We start from the raw sequence: 19,893 nt of genomic DNA on the forward strand, positions 1-19,893 counted from the left end.
TTTACTCGCGCTATGACGCGACCGATAAGCGTCAGCGGTTTTTAAAGGTGCTGACGTCATGACGCGCAACTTCCGCTGCGCTGCCATTTTGTGAATGGACGCCGTTGCCATCGACATTCTGAAAGCAGACTAAAACAAACCCGATCCCGAGTCTAATTCGACACGGTTTACCGCCAGACAGCTCGAGTTCTGACCTACGACGCTTTCCTCAAGGAAGACAACGCGAACAGCCTGTGTTATCGCCGAGAATTGACCCAGGATGTCAGAGGAGCAGTTTGTGGGCGAGGAGGCGCTGGTGAAGATGGAGGAGAATGATGGAGAGGAGGAGATCCCGGCTGAGGATGGAGGCCGAGAGGCGGAGGGCTCCAAAATAGATGCCAGTAAGAACGAGGAAGACGAGGGGTGAGTCTAACACACATAAACAACATCAGTCTGGATTTAGTCTTGGTTTCCTGAGACTAATCTATTAACGTTAGTCGAGTCATCTCCCGCGGGCTGTTCGTCTCCGCGTGACTAGTTCCTTCCAAACAAGAAAAATAAACCGTGAATCAGTGTCTATTTATCATTATGGAGCTCATATTTAAGGGATAAACTGTAAAACAAATACGTGAATGTAGTAGTCACAGTACTTAGAAAATATGAGAAAATTCATGAGGTTGATCTGTTTCCAAACACATTTGCCTTTCAAATCAAGCTTGTCAAATGTTTACTGCGTGTTTTTCCGACGAGAATCTCCGTGGATTTAAAGGCGTTATTTGTTTGAAGTGTGTCGTTGTTGTGATTTTCATTTTAAATAATTACTAAACGACGTGGTGTGAAATGTGAATCTTTAAAATGAAAGCAAGTCTTGGCTGTTTCTAATCAAGGCTTTAACGAAGGTCTCACATGTCTTTTCATTTTCCTTTAAGTTAAATTAAAACCTTTAAATTGGAGCAAAAATACTTAAAATCATAGAGCCATGACATTAAATGTACTACAAGAATTAACAGTGTTTTTGTCTTGCTTTCCAATACTAACACCAAAACATGGTCCAGTCAAGATACATTTACTTGAGATGCAAATGTATGATAGAAGTGTTGTTTTTGAGGAAATCAGTGTTTTTGCACTAAAGTAATGTAGATTGGAGGTAAATTTTGCTGCTAGTACATCTCATTGTGTTCTCCTTTTACACTGAGAGAACACATTGACTTTTTAATTTTCTTTCATTGGTCTTATAAATGTCTAAAAAGGGATGCTATTTTTGCCTTTTCACTTTTCAAAAACTACAACGAACTACTCGTTTGGACTTCAACCAATATTTTCCGGGATTTGTGTTATCAGAGATCACAGCACACACTGGCCCAGCTAACCGATCACAGCACACACAGCGGCCCAGCTAACCGATCACAGCACACAGCGGCCCAGCTAACCGATCACAGCACACTGATCACAGCGGCCCAGCTAACCGATCACAGCACACTGATCACAGCGGCCCAGCTAACCGATCACAGCACACTGATCACAGCGGCCCAGCTAACCGATCACAGCACACAGCGGCCCAGCTAACCGATCACAGCACACACAGCGGCCCAGCTAACCGATCACAGCACACTGATCACAGCGGCCCAGCTAACCGATCACAGCACACAGCGGCCCAGCTAACCGATCACAGCACACAGCGGGCCCAGCTAACCGATCACAGCACACTGATCACAGCAGCCCAGCTAACCGATCACAGCACACACAGCGGCCCAGCTAACCGATCACAGCACACACAGCGGCCCAGCTAACCGATCACAGCACACACAGCGGCCCAGCTAACCGATCACAGCACACTGATCACAGCGGCCCAGCTAACCGATCACAGCACACACAGCGGCCCAGCTAACCGATCACAGCACACTGATCACAGCGGCCCCAGCTAACCGATCACAGCACACAGCGCCCAGCTAACGATCACAGCACACTGATCACAGCGGCCCAGCTAACCGATCACAGCACACTGATCACAGCGGCCCAGCTAACCGATCACAGCACACTGATCACAGCGGCCCAGCTAACGATCACAGCACACTGATCACAGCGGCCCAGCTAACCGATCACAGCACACAGCGGCCCAGCTAACATCACAGCACACACGCGGCCAGCTAACCGATCACAGCACACTGATCACAGCGGCCCAGCTAACCGATCACAGCACACACAGCGGCCCAGCTAACCGATCCACAGCACACTGATCACAGCGGCCCAGCTAACCGATCACAGCACACAGCGGCCCAGCTAACCGATCACAGCACACAGCGGCCCAAGCTAACCGATCACAGCACACTGATCACAGCAGCCCAGCTAACCGATCACAGCACACAGCGGCCCAGCTAACCGATCACAGCACACACTGGCCCAGCTATCCGATCACAGCACACTGATCACAGCGGCCCAGCTAACCGATCACAGCAGACTGATCACAGCGGCCCAGCTAACCGATCACAGCACACACAGCGGCCCAGCTAACCGGATCACAGCACACTGATCACAGCGGCCCAGCTAACCGATCACAGCACACTGATCACAGCGGCCCAGCTAACGATCACAGCACCACAGCGGCCCAGCTAACCGATCACAGCACACTGATCCACAGCGGCCCAGCTAACCGATCACAGCACACTGATCACAGCGGCCCAGCTAACCGATCAACAGCACACTGATCACAGCGGCCCAGCTTAACCGATCACAGCACACTGATCAAGCGGCCCAGCTAACCGATCACAGCAACACAGCGGGCCCAGCTAACCGATCACAGCACACTGATCACAGCGGCCCAGCTAACCGATCACAGCACACTGATCACAGCGGCCCAGCTAACCGATCACAGCACACTGATCACAGCGGCCCAGCTAACGATCACAGCACACAGCGGCCCAGCTAACGCGATCACAGCACAACAGCGGCCCGCAGCTAACCGATCACAGCACACAGCGGCCGCAGCTAACCGATCACAGCACCACAGCGGCCCCAGCTAACCGATCACAGCACACTGATCACAGCGGCCCAGCTAACCGATCACAGCACACAGCGGCCCAGCTAACCGATCACAGCACACAGCGGCCCAGCTAACCGATCACAGCACACTGATCACAGCGGCCCAGCTAACCGATCACAGCACACTGATCACAGCGGCCCAGCTAACCGATCACAGCACACTGATCACAGCGGCCCAGCTAACCGGTCACAGCACACACACAGCGGCCCAGCTAACCGATCACAGCACACTGATCACAGCGGCCCAGCTAACCGATCACAGCACACTGATCACAGCGGCCCAGCTAACCGATCACAGCACACTGATCACAGCGGCCCAGCTAACCGATCACAGCACACTGATCACAGCGGCCAAGCTAACCGATCACAGCACACTGATCACAGCGGCCAGCTAACCGATCACAGCACACTGATCACAGCGGCCAAGCTAACCGATTACAGCACACGACAGCGGCCCAGCTAACCGATCACAGCACACTGATCACAGCGGCCAAGCTAACCGATCACAGCACACTGATCACAGCGGCCAAGCTAACCGATTACAGCACACACAGCGGCCCAGCTAACCGATCACAGCACACTGATCACAGCGGCCAAAGCTAACCGATCACAGCACACTGATCACAGCGGCCAAGCTAACCGATTACAGCACACACAGCGGCCCAGCTAACCGATCACAGCACACTGATCACAGCGGCCAAGCTAACCGATTACAGCACACACAGCGGCCCAGCTAAACCGATCACAGCACACTGATCACAGCGGCCAAGCTAACCGATTACAGCACACACAGCGGCCCAGCTAACCGATCACAGCACACTTTGTATTTCAGAAGGTGGGCCTTAATTTGATACACAGTCATGCCAGACTGGGGAGAGATGTGTATAATGTAAAATATGTGAAAAACGTGTACTAGTACAATCTCAAAACAAAATCAAGACCTTGTAAAAGAGCATAACGGGACCCCTTTAATTTCCTTCATAAACCTTGCAGAAAGCCTGTAATCACAAGTACATATAAAGGATTTCAGGCAAGATAAATCGCTCTTCCCCCACAATCTTTTTTTGTTTTTAGGAAAATGTTCGTTGGAGGCTTGAGTTGGGACACAACAAAGAAAGACCTGAAAGATTACTTCTCTAAATTTGGAGAGGTGGTCGACTGCACCTTAAAGCTGGATCCTCTGACGGGACGGTCCAGGGGTTTTGGATTCGTTCTGTTTAAAGACGCTGAAAGTGTGGAAAAGGTATTTTGGCAGCTTGATTTTTAACCTGCTGCTGTTATGTGGAAGAGAGCTCTGACTGATTAACTCTGTGTGTCTGTTCCTCATCAAAGGTGATCACACAGAAGGAGCACAAACTGAATGGAAAAGCCATCGACCCTAAGAAAGCAAAGGCCATGAAATCCAAAGAGCCTGTGAAGAAGATATTTGTAGGAGGTCTGTCCCCAGATACTCCAGAAGAGAAGATCAGAGAGTACTTTGACGCCTACGGAGAGGTAGTGGACAATTGATAATGTTTGTAATATAAATATACATATCTATGATGAAACACTACATAACTTACATGTCCATACTTTCCTCAGGTGGAATCCATTGAGCTGCCAATGGAGAATAAAACGAATAAAAGACGAGGTTTTTGTTTTATAACATTTAAAGAGGAGGAACCAGTAAAGAAAATTATGGAGAAGAAGTACCACAACATCGGTTTAAGCAAGGTACAGTTTCTTAACAGTCATAATCGTAAATCATAAACGTTCTCTCCACCTTGTTTTTCAACATGCGAATGAGCGAGACTCACACATTTAATGTACAAATGGCCTGCTCTTAAGGGACAAATGAGGTGGATGCTTTCATTATTTTAAAGGAACATGCTACTATTTTTGAAAATAGGCAAATTTTCCAGCTCCTCTAGAGTTAAACAGTTGAGTTTTACCATTTTTTTTTTATTAACTCAGCTGACCTCCGGGTCTGGCATCTGTTAGCACCGTTAGCATCTCGCTCAAAAATAACTAAAGAGTTTCTATATTTTTCCTATTTAAAACTTGTCTCTTCTGTAGTTACACCGTGTACAAAGACTGAAGGATAATGAAACTCTTTGGTCATTTTTGAGCTAGATGCTAACGGTCTAATCAGATTCAATGATCTATGCTAAGCTAAGCTAAAAGTGCTACCGCCAGACCCAGAGATCAGCTGAATTAATTCAAAAATGGTAAGGGAGTCGGAATATTGGAGTTCTCTCTATCAGTTTCTGATAAAATCACATCAAAATCAAGTATTTTCTGCACACAATCATTAAAAACTAACTGTAAACGATAATGTGACCACAAATTACTTAATTAGGGTTAAGTATTATTAATTTGCTTCAGATTGTACCTACGACTCATTAATTCGTTCACTCTTAGGACACATCTTTGGATAACTGTAATGATAATCTTATCCAAAAATTCAGTCTGCTGTAGTGATCTGTGTGTGTGTGTGTGTGTGTCTGCAGTGTGAGGTGAAGGTGGCCATGTCGAAGGAGCAGTATCAGCAGCAGCAGCAGCAGTGGGGGGGCAGAGGAGGGTACGCCGTCAGGGCCAGAGGCAGAGGAGGTGCGTCTCGACACAAAACTTTCTACACATTTCATTGCCTTCGAATTTTAAGTCATTCAGAATTAGTTTTTGTTTTGACACCACATTCTATTTTCATTAAAGCATCCAAGCAGCTGTTACTAACAGTGATGTGTTTTCGGTGTCTGTTGTAGGTCCCAATCAGAACTGGAACCAGGGATACGGAAATTACTGGAATCAAGGTTATGGAAATTACGGGAACTATGGCTACAACAATCAAGGCTATGGTGGATACGGGGGCTATGATTACTCGGGTTACAACAACTACTACGGATATGGTGACTACAGCAGTATGTAATACTGTTTGTGAACGCACAGATGAAAAAACTAAGGATATATTGTATCGTGGATTGTCGGTACTCGACCCGGACTATGACAGTTGTGCACTAAATTATCTGAGCAGAATGCACATGCTTGTATCATACACGCCTTACGCTTCCAGAGAAACCTCTAGAACATTGCTGCAGTTGCTTTTTGTCCTACAGGGAAGGCTTGCTTGCACAAAGCTATACTGTACATATGTATTATAATAACTATGGTGCTAAATATAGAAAGGGATGTTTTAGCTTCAAAAAAAAAAATCTGTCAAAGTGCCTTTGAATCCATTGGACGTGTAAATCTGTAGGCCATGCAAGAAATGAAAATATTTTAGAAAATAATAAACAGTTTTCAAACATTCATTCACGCCACAGATCTGTGTCTCTCACCATATTGTCACAAAACAGTATTTTTGAATACAATTAACGTAAGTATCTCACAAGTGTCACTGAAATTGGCTGTAAACCCCAGATCGCTAAGGTTGTTTTCTGTTTTCCGCCTTTCTGGAGCGTCCGTGTTTCCAGCACGTTTAACCGTAGACGTGTGCGTTGTTTGTGTTTTGTGCTCCTTACTGTAGATCAGCAGAGCGGCTACGGCAAATCCCCGAGGCGAGGCGGCCATCAAAACACTTACAAGCCGTATTAACCAGAAACATGCAGGTATGCTGATGCGTAGCTCACGCGTGTGCATCTGTAGTCTCCAAATCACCATTTGATCTTATTGTAATGTACGTTGTTTAATTTTTGTGTTTCTTTAAAGTTTCACAGCACCCTGAAGTGCTTTACAGTAGTGGTAACATAGAGACTTTTGGCTGTTTCTTGCCTTTTTTGTTTGGTTTTTAACTGTAAAAATTAACAGGTACAGTACTGCTAAATGGGTACCAGAAAGTATGGAATTACAAGGAAAGAAAGCCGAAGAATGTTGTCTCCTAACTCTGACATATACCTTGTTTGTACCTGCCAGCGGGGACTTCCTTGCAGGCCATGAGCTGACTTCCCGATTGTCTCAGGCCCGCTCAATGCGGACAGGGTACGAGAGGCGTACGCTCTCGAATGCTCCCATTTGGTATGGTCTTCCAACATCCTGTATACGAATTGTAAAATCAAACAACTGCAGCAACAAAAACTTAAAAAGGACACTTCAAGCTTTTATCTTCTGTTTTGTTTTGTGTGTACTTTTTTTATTCCCTCTTAAAACCTCTTGGGATCTTATGTAATAATATATTATAATGTAATGGCATTTCTTCCAGGCACCATCAAGTAATGGTAAAATATGACACGAGAGCCGGAAATTAAAATTAACTGTTCACTTTTTGAAGGATACGGCTTTCTCTGGACTTTCCAGTGTTAATATGCACTTCTAATCTAATCTTACCTGTAATGCTTGCTTTTCTTTATTTGTAGCTCGTAATATCCTGTAATCCTTGAGCTAAAAGCCGGTTTGTACTCGGATGCCGCTGCGCTGGAGAAGTGCTTTTTTATATTTGTATTGTGTGATTTTTCTACTGACAGCGGTGGAAAAAGCTGTGTTAATTTCATCTAACAGATTCTCTTTTTCAACCTTTTGAAATCTTGGAAAGGTCTTTGTTATGCTTGAAATGCTTCTCCTTTTTGTCCTTTAATTTCCATTGATTCAAGGTTGCGCATTTAAATGTTATGATTCCACAAGTTTTTAATCAAACACTATTGTATTTGCTATTATTCGATTTCAAAGTCATGTCTTGTCTCCCTATTGAAATTATTAAAGAATTGGGATTCCTTTACATTTTATGAGTTTGCGTCTTTCTGAAACATAACGGTTTTCTTTTTTGTTTTTCAGACGGCCGAGCGAATTGAAAGTCGACCCTGAGAGGAGAAACCAAGAGGGCCAGACTTGTTAAAAATGGAGTTGAGCAACACATTGCTACACTTTGGTCACCAGTGAATTCACCAGTTCTTCAAAATCAGAGATGACTTTGAAGGACACGCACTAAAGAAGATTTCAAGTGTTATTTCACATTATGATCTCAAGAATATTTGTTTTTGTGGTTCATTTGTTGAAGCTTGTGTATGTTTGTAATCCTGCTGTGTTGAGTACAATGAACCATAGAGAGCCAAATCATTTAGAAATGAAGTGTATACAGGTCTAATTTATTGCTTACAGAGCGTAGGCCATATTATATTCATTTCATTTTGCAGTATTTTGTTACAGAGTCATGTAAACCATTGGAAAATATGAAAAAAATAAAGTGTATGAATCTCACACCCCTGTTGTTTCTTCAGAGATGGAAGTCATAGGTCACCCAAAAATGAAGACTGTCATCGATTACTCTCCATCATGACGTTTCAAAATGCCTTTTTTTATAAGTTTATATTGTGTTTTTTATATTTTTATGTTTTATATTTTCAGTGGAGCAGAAAAAAAAACGATGCTGTTTTTCAATATAATAATAGTAAAATTGCAAAAGTCCAAATTTAAGGTGAGACACTGCAGGCAAAATCACTGTTTTTTCAAGCACCTGTCAATTTTGAGATTTTGGGCTTTTTGGTAAAGGCCGTTTTCTCAAAATGAGTTTTTTCTTGAACCCTGAGCCTTAAATCTTCACTTCAGTAGCACTTACACACACCAAACTTGACATTTTTATTCCTGTCTATTCTGAAGGTTTTTACAGAGGGATTTGTTCATATATATTTTCCTTGATTATATAAAACATTTTATTCCCCCCAAAATTGTGAAAATATATTGTTTTCTGGCTGTTCAAAGTATTTTCTGAATTATGGAGTGACAAAAAAAAGATAACCAGAATTCCCTCTGTAAAAACATTTGACAATGTATGTCAAAAAAAAATTAAACACAAAATTTGAAACTGACTTCATTTAGTTTTCAGATTTTTGTACTAGACATTTATGCAAATTAGCACGTATTTCATTAAATAATGCTTAATTTGCAAATTTTAACATAACATTTTTGAAAGCTTGTAATACAAAAAATGTTTGCAATAAACAATGTAATCGATCAACTGGGTAAGTAAGGTGATAACTATTAGTTTTTTTTTTTTTTTTTTGCCCTATTCACCTGCAGTGTCTCGCCTTAAAATAACAATGAAAACGGCAGCATAAATGTAGTCGGTTTAACTGGTGCATTATATACCCAGTCCCTGAAGGGACATTATAATAGAAACACTACAAGCACACTTTAGAAATTATTTTTGCAAGTCATTATAATGCACAATAAAAGTAGTTTTAATAACTTGTAATGCACTTTGAGGCATCTCATGAAGAATTAAAACCACGGTTTTAATACTTCTCTATTGTTACATCTTCAGAAAGTGTAATGCATTGAAAGACAACAAACTATTTTCACATAATGCATTTTAACACCGTTATTTATGAAAAGATATAATGCATTACAATGCACATTATGAATACATTTATAATGCATTATACATAAAGTCTTTGTCCTTAAAAATGATGTTATATTTAGTGTTACTTGGGTCAAACACCGGGATTATAGTCTCAAAAGGAAACAATACCAAAAAAAAAATCCTGCAACATTTTTCAGTTGTAATGAATCGTGCTGTTTTCTGTCCCTTTATATAAGGATAACACCCTAACAAGGAAAAAACACATAATGCATATGCGTAACACTTTACAATAAGGTTGATTAGATAACATTAACTAAGAATGAACAACACTTCCACAACATTTATCATTCTTCATCTTTCAACATTTACTGATGCGTTCTTCAAACCTAAAGTTGTGTTTTTTTAACATTGGATAATGCACTGAGAATTAACAAGAACTAACGATGAATAACTGTATTCTCATTAACTAACATCAACATAGATGAATACACACTGTAATAAATGTATTGTTCATTGTTTGTGCATGTGAATGTTGTGCAAGTGTTACATGCATATATATACACACTCACACACATACCCCTGACATATTCTCCCCAGATCTATATAGAATATCACAAGAAATGTCAATATTAATAACAAAAATAGCAATTTATCTTTACATAAATGTGTCCAGCTACTTTCAAAGTAAAAGAGGTCATTCATTCTAGTGAATACAGATGACTGCAAGGATGTCTGGGTTGTATTAGGAGGGAATGACTTGTGTTGCTAGCAGGATGATTAAAATGATGATGGCAAGCACAACCACTCCAATTATAATCATCATCTTGGTGTTTCTCCACCACATCTTTCTGGCAACACGCGTGGACGTCTTTTGAAACGAGTCCGCCTAGACGAGATAATCACACACATAATCGATTGTTATCATGAACAAACTAATGTTTTGTGACTGGGTTGATCATCTGGCACCATGTTATTTTCACTAAATGTTCTTTAGAGGTCTTTTAAAGATCATCATGGTCAAGAAATGTTACACATTGGGCTCATTTTGATCTTGATGGGGTTCAAAGGCTCACCGTGACCTGCAGGTCATCCGTTATCACGATCAGGTCGTCTAACCGATCTCCTCTCTTCAGGATTTGGTTGAGGTTGTCTTCGAGAATGCCTTTAACATCATTGACTTGATCCTGAACTTGGCTGAGTTTGCTAGGCGCCTGTGGTTCGGTGTTGTAGTCAGCCTACATTATAAAGAGAAGAACAAGAGGAAACCACTGGGTCCAACATAACGATACACTGATAACAATACACATAACCAGTGTTGGGGAAAGGGACTTTTACAGAGTAGTGCATTATAGGACTATGAGAAAATAACTAATTGCATTACTTAGTTACTTTTCATGGGAAGTAATGCATTACGTTACTATTTGTCACCTGGGCTGGGCTTGCTTATTTAATTGTAAAACAAAAAGAACCAGAAATTCTAGTTTTGGCAACTTTATAAGCCCATTCACACTGAGAAGAGAAATGAATAAGCTTCAGGCTGAAGGAAGTACCTCTGCGCTCACTCCTGATTTCAACATGAGCTGTCAATACACAAAATTTCATTGTACATTTGAAAGTAATGCATTACTTTACTAGTTACTTGAAAAAGTAATCTGATTACGTAACTTGCGTTACTTTAATGCGTCACCCCCAACACTGCACTAAACAATACATTGACATTTAATCATTTAGCAGACACATTACTAATGTAAAATCTCAGTGTTTTCCAGCTGGCTTACCAAACAAAAACAATAAAACTAACTCCACTTATATTTCCATTTCCATTTATAGTTTTCATTAAAAGGCCTGTGAACATACAGTAATTTATGGACATTAAATGATCTGGAAACATTATACCAATAAAGAATAATGAAATATTACATCCTTAGATCATTTAAACTATCTATCTATCTATCTATATATATAAAAAAAAACTGACATTGAATTTCATGTGTTGGTTAACTATCTTTTATATAATATTTGACAGTATTTGTTTGAACACACATCTTCTCAACAGGCCGGTCCAAGCCTTGAACAAATAAGCATTTAAATAAACATTTAACTAACAAACAGCGCAGGCTTTCTCCTGTACTTACCATTCTGACACTAATGTGAAACTTCCTCAAATGTCCAACTGTATACAGAGGGTTTCCAAGAGTCCAGGCTCAGTTTGCAACCATTTCTTGAAGGGAATGGTTTCTAGAAGAGACGTCTCATCCCCGTGAGCCACGGCACAAGCACAGAAGAACAGGATGAAGCACTAGAGAACTCATTTGCAAACAGAGCTTCCCCTCCCAGAAAGATTGCACGTTAAAACCAACACTCCCTGCTGGCTCCTGGAGAGTCTCAACCCACACGAGACGTGCACTGAGCTGCTGAACTCATGCATATACATATTATACTTTGCTCTGTGTTTTCATTAAACAATTTCAGGAAACACTCTTGGTTATATTTACAGCTGTTTATAGATTTATGATCACTTCACAGGACTTTAACTTTAGCAGATGACTTCATTGTTGAATATTAAACAGGTAATAATGTTGTTCACTAATTTATGATTAGGTAGTAAATGCTGGGTTCTCTATTAAGAAGAGCTTATGGATGACAGACAGAAAATATAGGCTACTGTGAAAAATCAAGGTATAAATAAGTTGAAAAAATGTGCTATTGTATGAATAATGTGGGATAAGTTAGGACTGAATAAAAAAAATACAGTAAAAATGGTAATGTGAAATATTATTATAATTTTTAATTATTTGTGATTTAAAGCTGAATTTTCAGCATCATTAATCCAAGTCTTCAGTGTCACACGATCCTTCAGAACAAACTCTTATATGATGATTTCTGTCACTTTCGATCAATTTAGTGTGTCCTTATTGAATAAAAGTATTGGATATAAATATAGTTAATTGCTTATATGCAACAGGTATGAATTTAAATTTTACAACTAATGGTCAAAGTTACCATCCTAAAATGATTTATTGGAGAAATATCATTATGAATATTAAATTAATTACACATTCTGTCTGTCAACACAGAGCCTCAAATCATCATGTCGTGACGCACAGAGAACAGTATTATTTATTTATTTATTATTATTTATTTTCTGGTGCCACGCAGGCGCTTTTTATGTATTTATGGCAGTGCTTATACATTGGGGAGGACTTTATTCCAATTTTTTTCCTTATGTGACAATCAAGTCTTCCTCTAGGGGCGCTTAGAGGCTCACGAAGCCGAATCCATCATTAAGACCCGTTTAAATCATCAGACATTTATTGACTAAAAACCGAAATTACACTTTACATGTATTATTATTTATTATACATTTATTATTATTTTTTTTTTTTATAAATAATCTATTAAAAAAATAGGCAGTGATTGTTATATGACAGAAAAATAGAAAACGGTTCCAACAATCTTCATAATATAACATAATAAGTCACTTTCCTGTAATCACGAACGATTGTGATTGGTCTGATCTGAGCAGCGCTGAGAAAAGTAACAGGCAAAATGTGACAACACTGTTTCGTTTCGCAAAGCATTTACAAACAGTTAGCATCTTTCCCGACTAATTTAGAAATAATGTCAGGGTTGATAACACACTCCTCATTTTGTAACAGTTAATGTGGCGCTAACCGCTTCCTTTCGAGTGAATCTGTGCTTCCTTTAGCGGCCGCTTTAAGAACTGGACCAACAAGTTGTCTTTATAAAATCCGTCAAAATGTTTTTACTTTAAGTTACTCTTTTTACAAGACAGCAGTTTGTACAGTTTACAGGTCGTCTTTATTTATGTCCTTGCCTGACGAAAGATACGCTTGTGATTGGTTAAACTCTCAAGCCACGCCCATTAAAGTTCTTCATACTTCAGACTAACTGTTAAAGTCACACGAGAGGTTTTAGTTGTAGTTGCAGTTATAAAGCTGTAGTTTTGGCCAGTCTGCAGGTTCAACATGAATCCGTCTGGTTATAACAAACCTGGAAAAACTTTCCTTTTCACATCCGAGTCTGTAGGACAAGGACATTCTGGTAAATATGTCACATACACATGCGCAGATTTCACTATTTCAGTTACAGTGTTGCACGTTGTATGCATTTTTTGTAATAAATGCTACTTGTACTGTGGCGATAAACATCCTCAGTACATGTCTGTACATGCCCTCGCGTCATGATCCCAGTTTTGATCAGTGATTGCAGCAGAAATGATAATGCTCAATGATACTCAATCAATAATTCACACCTTCATACGAAATATTGATACTAATGCAGTCTTTATTCCTGACAGATAAAATGTGTGATCAGATCAGTGATGCTGTACTGGATGCTTACCTGGCACAGGACCCGGACTCCAAAGTGGCATGTGGTATGATGATGATAATGACATTCATGATACTTCAGATGTTCATTAATGACATTATGTTGACTTAGAAATGCTTGCTTTTACAAACATGGATCTAAGACACTTTCTTTTTAATGCATTGCCATTCCTTTTTGACATCTTGACCTGATGTATTTCCCCGTTTCGGAGCAGAGTGTGTGTCAAAGACAGGTATGATCCTTCTGTGTGGTGAAGTGACATCGAAGGCTGTCGTGGACATTCAGAAAGTGGTTAGAGACACTGTCAAGAGTATCGGATACGATGATTCATCAAAGGGTATCTACACACACACACACACACACAAATATATATAATGAAATATTGAAAACGTAATTCAAATGAATTTTCAGCATCATTCCTTCAGTCTTCAGTGTCTCACAATCTTCAGAAGTGTTGTTACACATGTTGTTCAAGAAACATTTCTGATAATTATTAATGTTGAAAACAGTTGTCCAGATTCATATTCGTGACCCTGGACCACAAAACCAATCAAAAGATTATTATTATTATTCCCCCCCCCCATTTTTATTTATGCATTAACTGAAAAAATACTGAGAAAATCATCTTTAAAGTTGTCCAAATGAATTCTTAGCAATGCATATTACTGTTTTGATATATTTACGGTATGAAATTGACAAAATATCTTCATGGAACATGATCTTTACTTAATATCCTAATGATTTTGGCATTAAAGAAAAATCTATAATTTTGACCCATACAAAGTATTTTTGGCTATTACTACAAATATACCCCAGTGACTTAAGACTGCTGTTGTGCGCCATGCTCACATTTTTGTGCAAACTCTGATACTTGATTTTTCCTAGGTTTCTTTGATGAATAGAACATTCAAAGGAACAGCATTTATTTGAAATTATAAACAAAATTATAAGTAACATTATAAATGTCTTTGCTGTCATTTATGATCAGCTGAATGCATGTTTCCTTGATTAAAGTATAAATGTCTAAAAAGGGCTGTTCTGATGTGATCGCTGCAGGATTTGACTACAAGACGTGTAATGTGCTGGTGTCTCTGCAGCCGCAGTGCTCTGAGATCAGCGACTGTGTGTTTGAAGGCAGAGACAACGAGGACATCGGGGCTGGAGATCAGGTCCAACTCATTCTGCTATATATAATTTTTTGATAAAGCACTTTTGAATAGATCTTAAGTAATGTTGTCAAATTGAAGTGATTTATGTTGAATAATTGCTGTCATTTCTCCTCAGGGTTTGATGTTTGGCTACGCCACTGATGAGACAGAAGAGTGCATGCCGCTGACCATCCTGCTAGCACACAAACTCAATGCCAAAATGAAGGAGCTCTCAAAGACTGGAGTTTGCCCTTGGATTCTTCCAGATTCAAAAACACAGGTGAAAGGTTTTCTTTTTTTTATGATGGGTGAACAACAATTCAGCCGGCTCATAGTTATCTCTGTAAACTAACAGGACAAACGCAGCAGATAATGTTGATGTTTTTAATTATTAACGAGTGCAGGTGACCGTGGAGTATCGTGATAACATGGGTGCTATGGAGCCTCTGCGTGTTCATACGCTCGTCATCTCAGTTCAGCACAGTCCTGACATCACGCTGGAGGAGATACGTCACAGTCTGAAGGAGAAGGTTGTGAAGGCTGTCATCCCGGCCAGATATCTGGATGACAAGACTATATATCACCTGCTGCCCAGCGGGAAGTTCCTTGCAGGAGGTCCACAAGTAAGCAAGCACAAAAACTGGTTTGCTTTGGCAAGCATCAGTATTAAAGGGACAGTTCACCCAAAAATACAAATTCTGTCATTATTTACTCAGCCTCAAGTTGTAGAAAGATTACCGTATTTTCCGGACTATAAGTCTCACTCTTTTCATAGTTTGGCTGGTCCTGCGTCTTATAGTCAGGTACGACTTATTTATCAAAATTTATTTGACATGAACCAAAAGAAATGAACCAATAGAAAACATTACCGTCTACAGCCGCGAAAGGGCACTCTAATGCTGCTCAGTGCTCCTGTAGTCTACACTGAAGACATATAGCGTCCTCTCGTGGCTGGAGACGGTAATGCTTTCTCTAGGGATGCACCGGTTGACCGGCCATAAATCGGAACACGTCACTAACATGTTTTGTTAACATGATTAGCGTGTTGTTTGCATGTTTTAACATGATTAATATGTGGCTAATATGTCTTTAAGCATGATTAACATGTTGTTACCATGTTTTAGGATGATTAACATATTTATAGCTTGTTGCTAACATTTTAGCATGATAAGCATGTTTCTAGCATGTTGTTACCATGTTTTAGCATGATTAGTACGTTGATAACAGATTTGTAACATGATTAGCATGTTGCTAGCATGTTTTCTAACATGTTGCCAACATGTTTTAGCATGATTAACATGTCACTAACATGTTTTTTTAACATGATTAGCATGTTTTTTGTATGTTTTAACATGATTAACATGTGGCTAATATGTCTTTTAGCATGATTAGCATGTTGTAAGCATGTTTTTTTTTACATTATTAGCATGCTATTACCATGATTCTAGCATGATTAGCATGTTTCTAGATTGCTGTTAACATGTTTCTAACATGTTAGTATGTAAACATGTTTTAAGATGATTAACATGTTGCCAACACAATTCTACCATGATTAACATGTTGTTACAATGTTTCTATAATGATTAGCATGTCAATAACATGTTTCTAATATTATTAACATGTTACAAACATGTTTTTAGCATGATTAGCACGTTACTAGCATGTTTCTAACAAGTTCTTCTTAAAGGTGCACTGTGTAGATTTTAGCGGCATCTAGCCGTGAGGTTGCGAATTGCAACCAACGGCTTAGTCCCCCGCTCACCCCTCCCTTTAGAAATGCAGTCGTTTGCAGACTGTTAGAAAATGCCACACAGTGCTAAACATGACCTTGTCCCAACTTTTTTGAGATGTGTTGATGCCATGAAATTTAAAATCAACTTATTTTTCCATTAAAATAATACATTTTCTCAGTTTAAACATTTGATATGTCATCAGTGTTGTAATCTGAATAGAATATTGTTTAGATATTGTTTGTTGAATATTGAATAGAATAATTTGAAACTTCCACATCATTGCATTCTGTTTTTATTCACAATTTGTACAGTGTCCCAACTTTTTTGGAATCGGGTAGATTTACTGCGAATGTTTGTGTCAGAGTTTTATTTGCAAGAACCACAAAGTTAAGAAACGCGCTCTGTAGAGCAGTTTGTACGTTAAGGCTACTATAAAAAATGGTGGTGACTTCCAGGTAAAGGGACCCGCGGTGTATGTAGATAGAAAAAGCTCAATCTAAGGTAATAAAAACATAACGGTTCATTAAGAAAGGTCTTTATAGACCTCATATATATTATATTGCATTTCTGTAAATAGACCGTTGTAAATATTACACATTGCACCTTTAATTATAATTTAATATATTTTAATTTAATTGCATTTAATTGTCCAGAAGTTACATTCGGTTTGCATATTAGTGCAATATTATTTCCATAACAAGTATTCTTAAAAGTATGGTAAAGCCTCCTTTTTTGTTTTCACATGGGGTACTATGTGAAGTTAGTGTTGTTGTTGTTGTTGTAGGCAGACGCCGGTCTGACAGGCAGGAAGATCATTGTGGACACCTACGGAGGCTGGGGCGGTCACGGCGGCGGGGCGTTCTCCGGCAAAGATTACTCTAAAGTGGATCGCTCAGGGGCTTACGCCGCCCGCTGGGTGGCCAAGTCTCTCGTCAGAGCCAAACTGTGTCGCAGAGTTCTGGTTCAGGTGACAGAAATCAGATAGACATTTCAGTCAACATTAAATTGTATTCAAAATAAATCTATTACAACTGTGCCTTTATGTGCCATTCTAGACTGGATTTCATTGTGAACTTTTGCAGGGCAGCAGCACATGAGTGATAGAATCTGCAAGCGTATCGTTAACGCTGTGTTTTTGTTACAGATCTCATATTCGATTGGTATCAGTCACCCTTTGTCAGTGTCTGTTTTTCATTACGGCACATCAACCAGAGATGAGGACGAGCTTCTAGAGATTGTCAAGAACAATTTTGACCTGAGGCCAGGGGTCATCGTCAGGTGAGGAGAACTGGAGAACCTCGGTGTCAAGTCTAAACCTTTGTTAATAATAATAATATAATAATTTCATCTTGCAGGGAGCTTGATCTAAAGAAACCGATCTACCAGAAAACAGCTTGCTATGGACACTTCGGACGAGAGGAATTTCCTTGGGAGAAGCCGAAGAAGCTCATCTTCTGATAGACGGAGAATCAGTTTACATTCCTTTTGATTTTTAATGATTATGACTCTACTTATGCAAATGCACCTTTACTGTGATAAAGGCTTTATAAGAGCTAAAATTACTTAATCTAATACTTTCCTCAATCTATACTGCCTTCTTATCCCTCATTAGAACCAAGCGTCTTTTGTATGAATTAACACTAGAATTATTACATAATTTAGCTTTTTATTACCATTAACGTCACACATTGATGACTGTAAACTAAAATCGTATGAGAGTATCTGTCGAATGATATTAAATTCTTTAAAGTGAATTTAAAGTGTTTTTAAGCTGAGTTTCCACAGAACTGCACACAACAATAGCATTACACCATTGTTTATGTTTTCAAAAAAATTACATAAATGATATAATGTGAATTAAGGAATTTACCCTCAAATCAAAAATTTTTGATTATCAGTCAGATAAATGAAAAGAAAACTGATATAGACATGTTTTTATCATTTATTCAACACAATACTCTTTACAATGTGGCAATTCCTTGCATTTAATTGAACACAATCACATCAGCGCAGAACAAACATACTGTACAGGTTATTAAAGTTATGTTATTGTGGCCACTGTGTAAAATGAAGAATGGGAGATTATTGGGTGAGCTTCATTCATGTTTCTTGCTCTCTGTCCCGTATGAGAACCGCAGGAGACGCCTGAGCCGTATCAATGACAGTAGATCAGGGTCATGTCTTGTTTCTGGGTGTATCAGAGTAAGGAACGTTGTCCAGCAGGAGACTCTTGCGGGGCCGTAACACTATAAAACACAACACTATGCAATAAATAAACAACAAACCTTGTGGACTAAAATATGCTTTTTTTTTTCTTTTGGTTTTGGGATGAAATGTGATCATGTTCTTGGAGATTTCAGCCATAATTTGACACAAATAACTTACGGACTTTATTTTCCTCCACATGCTCTCCCTGTATCACGTTTTCCCGAAGGATGGTCTCAACCGCTCGGGCCATTTTGAGCATCTGAAAAGACACGTTGAGCTTTGTGATTCTCACCAGGATCTCTGAAGCCTTAGAGTCCGAAAAGAAACAACATTTTGAAATCTAGTGTAACTCAGCTGAGGCTTGCATGACGTGACTTGCCTCTTTAATATTGTCCTCTGACGTTTCATTCTTGTGTTTTTTGAATTCTTCATTTATTTTTAACCTGGCAGCTTCATGTTCAGAGGGAGAAAAAAAGGAAAAACCTTGTATGAGACATTAACTAAGACAGAGTAACAACAAGAAGAATAAATATTATTCTTTTTTTATTCTATTTTATACAGAAAGCAACAACAACAACAACAAAACCTACGGACAAACACAGAACAGGAATTAAATTTGCATCAACATTAAAATAATAATAATAATAATAATACAGTGAACCGGATATGTAACTAACTTAAGTATTTTCACATTTTGGGTAGCATGAGTTTTTAATAACGGTGATACCTGTCAGAGCTCTGTCATCATCTCTAAAGACATCTCTTCTTGTCTTGTGCAGATCTTTGAACACCCGCAGCACCTTTGAATAAAAATATTAAGAAACTGCAACGATAAATGAATGTAAACACTTATTTTTATAATGCAATGACACTTTGCTCTTGTAAAGCCATCTGTTTACACAACGAATAACGGCAAATGCATTTACTGAGTTTGAAAATAAACATGGCAAATGATGAAATTGTTAAAAATCATGTAAGAAAACATCGCTGATGTGAGTTGATGTTGTTTCTCACCTTCACGCGTGTCCCCATGATGCAGAAGCTTGTTCTGGTGTCAGTGTTTGTGGATGTGAAGCTGCACAGCGCCCCTGCTGCACCGGAGGACAACCGCTGCTTCTGCTCTTTAATAACAATACCTTTGTTTGTTGAACAACCTCAGTTTACA

The 19,893-nt window shown here is 39.4% G+C and overlaps 4 protein-coding genes across 12 annotated transcripts; 2 read left to right on the forward strand and 2 right to left on the reverse strand.

The window, feature by feature from the left end:
- Positions 1–49: 49 nt before the first annotated feature.
- LOC113054014 (heterogeneous nuclear ribonucleoprotein D0-like) lies at positions 50–8,184 on the forward strand. 9 transcript variants are annotated; one of them, XR_003277342.1, is made up of 9 exons: positions 50–402; positions 4,093–4,261; positions 4,351–4,512; positions 4,600–4,731; positions 5,508–5,607; positions 5,760–5,915; positions 6,521–6,602; positions 6,907–7,008; positions 7,762–8,184. XR_003277342.1 is itself a non-coding variant. In XM_026219272.1 (8 exons), the coding sequence occupies exons 1-7, from the start codon at positions 260–262 to the stop codon at positions 6,586–6,588; spliced, it is 930 nt and encodes a 309-aa protein (XP_026075057.1). In that variant the 5' UTR covers positions 50–259; the 3' UTR covers positions 6,589–6,602; positions 7,762–8,184. The 9 variants fall into 9 exon arrangements, 7 of the variants coding, with proteins under 7 accessions (XP_026075057.1, XP_026075055.1, XP_026075054.1 ...); XR_003277343.1 differs by having other exon boundaries at positions 51–402; positions 5,760–5,903; XM_026219272.1 differs by lacking the exon at positions 6,907–7,008.
- A 933-nt stretch (positions 8,185–9,117) lies between these two features.
- LOC113054016 (vesicle-associated membrane protein 8-like) lies at positions 9,118–11,640 on the reverse strand. Its single transcript, XM_026219279.1, has 3 exons — positions 11,422–11,640; positions 10,360–10,521; positions 9,118–10,172 (listed from the first exon to the last, which is right to left on the reverse strand). The coding sequence occupies exons 1-3, from the start codon at positions 11,422–11,424 to the stop codon at positions 10,029–10,031; spliced, it is 309 nt and encodes a 102-aa protein (XP_026075064.1). The 5' UTR covers positions 11,425–11,640; the 3' UTR covers positions 9,118–10,028.
- Positions 11,641–13,175: 1,535 nt separating this feature from the next.
- mat2al (methionine adenosyltransferase II, alpha-like) lies at positions 13,176–18,274 on the forward strand. Its single transcript, XM_026219281.1, has 9 exons — positions 13,176–13,351; positions 13,608–13,685; positions 13,854–13,976; positions 14,696–14,808; positions 14,924–15,067; positions 15,192–15,410; positions 17,305–17,487; positions 17,665–17,798; positions 17,876–18,274. Exons 1-9 carry the CDS (start codon positions 13,276–13,278, stop codon positions 17,976–17,978), a joined length of 1,173 nt encoding a protein of 390 aa, XP_026075066.1. The 5' UTR covers positions 13,176–13,275; the 3' UTR covers positions 17,979–18,274.
- A 168-nt stretch (positions 18,275–18,442) lies between these two features.
- On the reverse strand, positions 18,443–19,849 carry lyrm7 (LYR motif containing 7). The gene is made up of 5 exons (XM_026219282.1): positions 19,743–19,849; positions 19,456–19,528; positions 19,108–19,178; positions 18,906–18,987; positions 18,443–18,766 (listed from the first exon to the last, which is right to left on the reverse strand). Exons 1-5 carry the CDS (start codon positions 19,758–19,760, stop codon positions 18,696–18,698), a joined length of 315 nt encoding a protein of 104 aa, XP_026075067.1. The 5' UTR covers positions 19,761–19,849; the 3' UTR covers positions 18,443–18,695.
- Between the last annotated feature and the right edge of the window lie 44 nt (positions 19,850–19,893).

Source organism: Carassius auratus, chromosome 35 (genome assembly GCF_003368295.1).
Source record: "Carassius auratus strain Wakin chromosome 35, ASM336829v1, whole genome shotgun sequence".
NCBI lineage: Eukaryota > Metazoa > Chordata > Actinopteri > Cypriniformes > Cyprinidae > Carassius > Carassius auratus.

What these genes read in the sequence shown, in the direction of transcription:
- LOC113054016 (XM_026219279.1), bottom strand. An exon ending in CGGATGACCTGCAGGTCACG is followed by an intron (nt 10,173 to 10,359) that starts GTGAGCCTTTGA and finishes TATCTCGTCTAG; the next exon opens with GCGGACTCGTTTCAAAAGAC.
- lyrm7 (XM_026219282.1), bottom strand. An exon ending in TGATGACAGAGCTCTGACAG is followed by an intron (nt 19,179 to 19,455) that starts GTATCACCGTTA and finishes CTGAACATGAAG; the next exon opens with CTGCCAGGTTAAAAATAAAT. An exon ending in TGTGGAGGAAAATAAAGTCC is followed by an intron (nt 18,767 to 18,905) that starts GTAAGTTATTTG and finishes TGTGTTTTATAG; the next exon opens with TGTTACGGCCCCGCAAGAGT.
- mat2al (XM_026219281.1), top strand. Translation starts at nt 13,276, where the DNA reads ATGAATCCGTCTGGTTATAACAAACCTGGAAAAACTTTCCTTTTCACA. An exon ending in ATACGATGATTCATCAAAGG is followed by an intron (nt 13,977 to 14,695) that starts GTATCTACACAC and finishes TGATCGCTGCAG; the next exon opens with GATTTGACTACAAGACGTGT. An exon ending in TCCTTGCAGGAGGTCCACAA is followed by an intron (nt 15,411 to 17,304) that starts GTAAGCAAGCAC and finishes TTGTTGTTGTAG; the next exon opens with GCAGACGCCGGTCTGACAGG.
- LOC113054014 (XM_026219272.1), top strand. Translation starts at nt 260, where the DNA reads ATGTCAGAGGAGCAGTTTGTGGGCGAGGAGGCGCTGGTGAAGATGGAG. An exon ending in ACTTTGACGCCTACGGAGAG is followed by an intron (nt 4,513 to 4,599) that starts GTAGTGGACAAT and finishes TACTTTCCTCAG; the next exon opens with GTGGAATCCATTGAGCTGCC. An exon ending in CAGGGCCAGAGGCAGAGGAG is followed by an intron (nt 5,608 to 5,759) that starts GTGCGTCTCGAC and finishes TGTCTGTTGTAG; the next exon opens with GTCCCAATCAGAACTGGAAC.